This window comes from Acyrthosiphon pisum, chromosome X, assembly GCF_005508785.2.
Source record: "Acyrthosiphon pisum isolate AL4f chromosome X, pea_aphid_22Mar2018_4r6ur, whole genome shotgun sequence".
In the NCBI taxonomy this organism is placed as follows: domain Eukaryota; kingdom Metazoa; phylum Arthropoda; class Insecta; order Hemiptera; family Aphididae; genus Acyrthosiphon; species Acyrthosiphon pisum.
This window is the reverse complement of record NC_042493.1, coordinates 56317412-56325565: the sequence shown is the minus strand read 5'-3', so window position 1 is coordinate 56325565 and position 8154 is coordinate 56317412. Positions and strand designations below refer to the sequence as shown.

The following is an 8154-nucleotide window of genomic DNA, read 5'->3' as shown; positions in this document are numbered from 1 at the left end:
TGATTTACAATAAAATATCAAATATCAAATAATTGGAATTTGTTAAATTACCACTGAATATCAAATAATGTAAACATTTTTAATTCAAAGGATAGTTAAAAATTAAAACTACTTTCAGTAAACTTTTTTTTGTAAAGGTAGAAAAACTTCTATGAATTTCTATGAAATAATTTTCAAATTATCAGATTTTTTTAAATGAATATTAAATGCATATAAAAATTAATCATTCCTGTTTCTTTTATATTTTTGAACTGCTATTAAAGCATCTTGTGAGGACTGAGGATCCAGCTGGTGTTAAATTACAAAATTTTTTTACTAAGTGAAAAAGTTTTTATTGACAATTATTTAAAAAAAATTTACAGTATTCAAAAAATGTCTCAAGGCTATTAAAAGCTTAAAAAGATTATAGAAAATCGGAACAGTTTTACAATCCTAAAGTTAATGGTACAAAAAAAAAACCGCATTATTGAACAAATTTTGAATAATACTGAAAGTTCTACTGATAGGTGAATATTTTTTTACAGACTATCATCAATAACTCAAAATATCTTCAAGATTATATGATAGATTTAGACAAATCATAAATATTTTAAATAATCGTAAATAAATTAGTTTTAGTATTGAATTGCTGAATAAACTATTTTTCTCATAAATATCTTTGTCAATTTGTACTCAGTTTTCAGTAAAGTTTAATTAAAAATGTTTGTTTTAAAAATATAATTAAAACAATGAGTTATAAAAATTAAAAAATTGATAAATAAGCATTTTATTTTTAAATTACTGATAAAATTAACATTTAAACTTAGGGCGATACTGAATTGTTCTGTACATTACAGTATAAAAGCAATATAAAATGAATTAAAAAGATTATTAATGGAGCATAAAAATATATTTACATTCAATTTAAGTAAAAAGCAATGACAGTCAATAGAATTATTAAACTATATTTTACGAAAAGAACGTTTAAGTATTGATTGCATTGCACGAGTTCCCTGTAAATAATAACATTTTTAACCAATTTCTGTTTATATTTACAAAATATATAAGTATATATGTGTATATAAATCAAATAAAAATACATATTGATAAAATAATGATAATGTAATAATAATAATAATAATAATAATAATAATAATAAATGAACCATCAAACTCTAACCAAAGCTGTTAACCATAAAACATAACAAATTATAATGTTTGTACTTAACTATTGTAACAATAATATCACAGAAATACTTTCCTTAAACTTACAAAAAAAAAAAAACAAATTATAATTATATTAATAAAATAAACCTTACAGACAAGTTAATGTATAAAATAAGGTACGTGTCTTTTATGTATTTAAAAAATGAATAATTGTTACTTCTAGACTCTAGTTCAAAAATATAAAATTACAATATTACTAGATAATAAATATTGTCACAATTTTGGTAATAATTTTGCATTGTAGTAAATCACAATTCATTATGTAAGTAACAGAACCTATTTATAAGATTAAGACTTAGATACAAATGTTTAAATGAAAATTCAAAATATTTTATGTACCGGAGTACTAAAACAATAGATATGTTTTAATAAAAAACTTTTAATAATAAGTGATTATTGTCAAAAAAGTATTGTTATACTCATGATTGAAAACAAAGACATATCTATTAGTAAAAAATATATCTATAAATAACAAAAATAATATAATAACTGCCTTAAAAATGAATAAGCTCTATGATTTACCAAAACTTGTAAGTAATAACAAATAAAATATAGAAAAATATTAGAGAATAAAATTCTTAACCAACTATTATTATTAAATTATTATTATTAAACACGCATAAACATTATATTTGTATAGAGTATAGACATATAAAAATAGTTTTGGTAACAACGGTAACGGTTGTACTCTTATGAACAACATAAAGGTTAGGTAAACATTAATATTATAAATAATAATGATTTATATATTGTTTTTGTAAGCGTTAATGAACACATGGAATTAATTAAAACATTTGACACAGCTCAAAATTACAGGTCATTTCTTTCACAGCAATACCAAATTAGTTTTTAAATGTCAAATAATCTGTAGAACAAATTTCAATAACATATTTATAATACATAGTATAAAATTAAATTGCTAATTTTGTATCAAATTTATAAAAACTTGGTATAAAATAATTAGACAAAATAGTAATAAAAAAAAAATATTTGTAGCTCTTATATCAATTATAAGATTTAGATCTCTTTACACGGCAAGAAAATATATGGCTAAATCAATATTAACAAACGGATTATACAAGTTAAATTTAAAATTATTATCTTATGGTTCTGTCTTAATCAACATACAGCAGGTACACCATTAATACATAAAAAAAATACATGTTTATATATTCTGTATGTTTACAAACACTTGCAGTCACGGTTGTAACATGTTTATTTTAGCATTGTGCAATAACATACATTATACCACTACTATTTATATGTTATTTACAACAATTAGATGTGTAGCACTAGGAACTTATGAGTACTGGTTTTGGTCCCCGTTATAACATACACACAAAATATAAAATCAAATTTACGATCTGAAAACAAAAACATAGTATTTCCTTTTTAATATTATTATCCCCAAAAAAAAAAAATAATAATAATAATAACATGCCCATAAAAGTTAAAAAAAACTAAAATGGTTTATTGGCCGGGTCATTCTTCTTCAGAACATGATTTGGTATAATATTGACAACGGCAATCTTAATCTTATATCCGTAAATTATAATAAACATTATTTACAAAAGATTAAATAAAATATAAAATTATTTAACAAACCACATAATTATTTATTTGCATATGTTATACATAAATAAATATAATATGTAATAAAATTATTTTAACAATTCTCTGTAAAAAAATAACACACTGAAACTATTGAAACATAACGCTAACATAGTATGCATTGTTTGAAGACTAGATTATATATTATAATATATATTTTTTGACTTTACACTACGTATTGGTTGCAGACAGCATATTGACAAAATGACAAGTGGTATCATTCAATCTACAAAAATATCTGACATGAAGGAATATAATATGTATAATATATATAAATGTAAAATATATATATATATATATATATATATTATGTTACTGTAGTAAGTCAGTAAAGGTATAAAGCGCAATTGTAGTTTTAAATATTTAGTCAAAAATAATTTATTTTTAATAAGGTTTGTACCTAAAATAAATATATAATCTGGAAAGGTAAATGTATATGAACTACTATGGATGACTGACTAGATAAATATGTATATACATAAATAATATATACATAATGTTTTTTTTAATGGAACTATTATTGTTGTTGATGAAAAACTTGATTGAACCCTGGTAACGGTGTAGTACCTGTTTCAGAAGTTTGTCGTAAAAGAGCGGACAGTATTTCTGATGAAGACGTAAGGTATTCACCAACTTGAAGTTGTGTCGGCTCATGTACAACCACATGTTGAGTAGGCAAAATAGTTGGTTCGTGACTTGTCAGCATTGAAAGATTAGGCTCGATATTAGTTAGTGTTGAAGATGATGGTATCAAAGTAATCAGTTGAGATAATCCAGGCATTTCAGGGTTGGTTGACTCTTCGTAATTGTCTGCTAGCTGGTTGGTCAAGGTAGTATCAAATACTTTCAGTTCATCGACTGGATATGACGCTTGAGGTTCATAGCTTATAACTGGTAAATTTACTTCACTGGATGATCCAACAGTTTGAATAACTGTCTCACTATTATTTTCACTATAATTAAAACTAGTTATATTAGATGAATGGAACATTTCTATTTCTGACATTGTAGAAGAATTTTCTTGTTTTATGAAATCTCCACTAGAAACTGTTGGATTTTCTTGTTTTATGAAATCTCCACTAGTAACTGTTTCTGCTACTTTCCTTTCTAACTTATATGGCTGACCACATGTTTCAAGATAAACTGCTTCAACTGATTTACTTTTGTACAGTTCAGTTGGTTTTTTTGGTTTGGATTTTTTACTCGCATTGATGTTGTGACTCTTTTTTATGTGCCGAGTAAGATGATCTTTACGACCAAATCGTTGTGGGCAAAACTGACATAGGAAATCTCGCAGACCAGTATGCACAACCATATGTCGACGAACATCCTTACCAGTGTAAAAACTACGGTCACAAAAATTGCATCGATATTTCTTATCAGCTGGAGTCTTTATTACTCTCGATCCTGAATGTATTTTCAAGTGGTACATGAGTTCATCTTTGGATTCAAATACTTTACTACAAATCTTACAGTCGAGGAATCCTTCTTCTACAGAATGTACAGCTATGTGTTTACGGTAACTAAGCACTGAACTGTACTCTTTTGAGCAACCAGGGCGATCACATTGTAAAGTCCGTTTAATGGGATTATGTACTTTGGCATGATTTTTTAAATGGTCTTTCCTGTGAAACGTACGATCACAAATTGTACAATGATATTGACGTTGGTCAGAATGTATTAATACATGACGAACTAGTTTAAATTTTGAAGAAAATGCTTTTGAACAATGTTTGCACACAAATGGTTTTTCACCAGTATGTGAATAAGAATGTTGTGTCAATTTACATGGACTAGTAAACGACTTAAAACATACTTGACATATGTGTCGACCTCTCAACATCTGATTGACTCCAGGTTGTTGTTGTTGCAACTGTTGTATAGAAGTATTTGAACTCTCACCACTTTCCGTACCCTCAGCCACTGTTAGTTTTTGGGTATCTGCTATACTCACCGTGCTTTCAGGTTGTTCATAACATTCATCAAACAGCTGACGTTTACATGTGGCTGGTAATTGTAAAGTTTTTCTGTTCCTTTTTTTTGATTGGTTAGAAGAAGCAGAATCGCTCGTTGTAGTTGGGGTGGAAGACAAACACACACAAACATTTTGCTGCCCAGTCTTACCTTGAATAGGTTGATTACAATTTGGACATAATTGAAAAACATGTGATCGCAATTGGCGACCTGGTGATATCTGGACATTGGATTCATTTTTTGGCCATTGACAGTCTGTAAAAAAAAAAATAGATCGTCAACTTACATGGTCCTATAAATGAATCAAATGATTCTTAATATGTTATAGATAGACAAATAATTAGGTATTATAGTTTCAACTTTACAATCTGTAAAATAAAAAAAAAAAGTCAGTAAATTGACTCGTGTTTTACTATTTTATAATTGTTTACTAAGAAAGCATAATAGTTATTCACATAGACAATTATTATAAAATAAAAAGTGTAACACAAAAACCTTAAGCTATCATGATTTAAATAACACAAACAATTTTATTCATAGTTAAATATTAATTATTTTTAGTTGTAATCTCTTTTTTATGACTGTTGTTGAGAACACTTTTATATTGATTTATATTTTTAGATCATTCTTAAGGATGAAAAAATTCTATATTATTTAAACAGAATACAAATTCAGATAATTGATATTATAAACAAGTATTTAGTTCTTGTAAATAATAATTCGAAATAATAGATTTGTACACATTTAATTTTTATATTGTTTTATAATAAATTCACTTTATATTCCTATGTAAATAATAAGTTAATCATAACAATGCTGTACTAAGCCTATTTAAACACCTGAGAGTGCCTATCTAAATTTAAAGAGCACACAGCAAACAAAACATGCTCTGTAATGATACTTATTAAGATCTCAGATAAAGCATAATTTACATACAACTATCAAAAATCCATAAAATTTAAAAACTAACAATTAATATAGGGCTAAAAAATCTTGGGTTTTTGCATAATATAGGATAAATTAAATACAAGAGTAATAAGTTGTTACATGGAATTAATTTTAGGATATTAAATTTGTGTTTATTTAATGCCTTATTTTAAAAAGTATGTTTAATCCATATTCAAACTATTATGTACAATTGTACAAGTAGAGATCACTTAAAAGTTATTGGATTTACCTTCGACACAATAAAACCATTAAAAAATGGTCAAAACATTAGACCTATGATGTAAAAAAAAAATATAATAATAATTAGGTCATAAATATCTCTAGTATACGCTTCATTAAAAAAATTAAACATTATTTAAGAGATATTTTAATCAATAAATGGCTAATAATATATTATCTTATGATAATAACGATTTAGGTGATAGGTGCTTTGATTGAATTCAACTGTGACAATGTCTCTGGATAGGAAAATCATTTAATATTTTAATCTACAATAATACCTTACTTAAACAAGTAATGGCTGTCGATTGACTTATGTTAACTAGCATTACAGACTTTGCTTACTGTGATAAAACCAAAATATTTTTAAAGTACAGCCTCGTTCACACGGCGACAGTTGCATGACACCAGTGTCACGATATTCAACAAATTAAATATACCGCACTAGGTGTCGCGACACCAATATCATTAGTGTCACCGTGTGAACGAGGCTTAACAATTGTAAGCAAGCTGGTACTACACACCTTTGGATCCCATACCGAAGGCATATTCCTTGTGTTTTGGCAGTGCGTTTCCCTGTCGGTTTGTGGACCGATGGACGTTGTGTAGATGGATGTGGTATCCAAACGGTTCCGTACGAGCGGAACGACTAGCTATCAAACGATATGGGTGGTGAACACGTACCCGGACAACCACGGAGAGGTTAGGTTAGATTATATGAACGACGTACGGCCGGATATAACCGTCGGACGGGTGTGGCGGCGGAGGAGTTCGCGACCACCACACGGGCGCCGTAGTCTGTTGCTGCTGTCGCTGATGCTGTTGCTGTGGTTGGCGCTGCCGTTGCTGTTGCTATCGCCGCGGCGCAACCGGTAACACACGCGTTATCGTGCGGCGATTTTCTTTCAGGCACCTCAGTTTGCACCTCGCGATGGCCGTCGGCGGCGACAGTCGTGGCTCTGGTCCGCGGCAAACGATTCTCCGACTGGCACCGTGTGATTCGCCGACGACGGAACCGTGCGAGAGAAACGCAGACGATTTCGCATTGTTATCAAATGCGCCCTTGAGTAACAGGCAGCGGCGGCGGCGACGGCGGCGGCGGCGGCGGACGGTGGTGCATTGTTTTTGTTTTGTTCCGTCGTTATTTTTTTTCCTCTCTTCTACTCATACTGCGAATCGGCAGATAACGTTTGGATCGAGACCGCGCGCGTTCCGACCGCAGCAGCTGATGTCTGATCGCCACTTGTCGGCTGTCGCCGCTTATCGGCTATTGTTCGTTATCGACGTCGTCGTGGTTATTATTTTTCGCTGTTCTCGGCGACTCGGTATTCGGTAATTTCGAGATTGTTTTTTTTTTTCGATTCCTTCCAGTGGCGGTTCTAGGGTTGAATTTTCCTTTTTGTGGGGGGAGGGGGGGCATATAAACATCACAGATTTTTTTTTGTCATAACTCACATTATAGGCGTTACTCACTAATCTCATCAACTATGTATACTTAATTGTGACAATTGTCAAAATGAATGTAAGTCGTATAAAAATGTTTAATCTATCAGACTAAACTTTATTTTTTATTAAACTTACAAGTGTTTTAATTTTAAAAGTAACAACAGTACAGATTATACAAAGTAGTATTTAAGTCAAAAGATAAAAAATGTCAAAATACGAACAGCTAAAATATTACAATGTAAAATCCAATTCATTATCGACCTTATCGATCTATTAGGTACTTTATCTATAGAAATGTCCCGATGGATATGCCACATACATAAGCATGTACCTTTTACTTATATACCGGCCTATTCTTTACCAAATACATACATTGATAGTCGTGCGTCGACATGGTGCAGTGACGCAGCCCGTTTAATTTAAATGTTTAGTATGAAATATGAATACATAATATTAATATATATTATATATATATATAATTTCTTACCGTATCAGAGTAACTCTGCAACCCACTCGGTGGAAACGTGAAGATGGCCTGTCAATTATTAAATGGTTTAATGTGCATAAGAGCGAGACCAAAACGAGACATAAAATGATGAGTGATCAGTATCCGCAATCCTCACTTACGACCTTGTGTGCACTCACTATAGATTTTAAGCTGTCGTAAATGTTCAACAGGAAAGGACCTTTCCGTGGTTCCTGACAGCGTCAAGCATTGAAATAATAAATTACTCTGACCACGACAGTCGTC

General features: G+C 29.8%; 1 protein-coding gene across 1 annotated transcript; it reads right to left on the bottom strand.

Moving 5' to 3' along the window:
• Positions 1-2403: 2403 nt before the first annotated feature.
• LOC100168525 (zinc finger protein 726) lies at positions 2404-7084 on the bottom strand. The gene is made up of 2 exons (XM_008187593.3): positions 6482-7084; positions 2404-5045 (listed from the first exon to the last, which is right to left on the bottom strand). The coding sequence occupies exons 1-2, from the start codon at positions 6492-6494 to the stop codon at positions 3334-3336; spliced, it is 1725 nt and encodes a 574-aa protein (XP_008185815.1). The 5' UTR covers positions 6495-7084; the 3' UTR covers positions 2404-3333.
• Positions 7085-8154: the final 1070 nt, after the last annotated feature.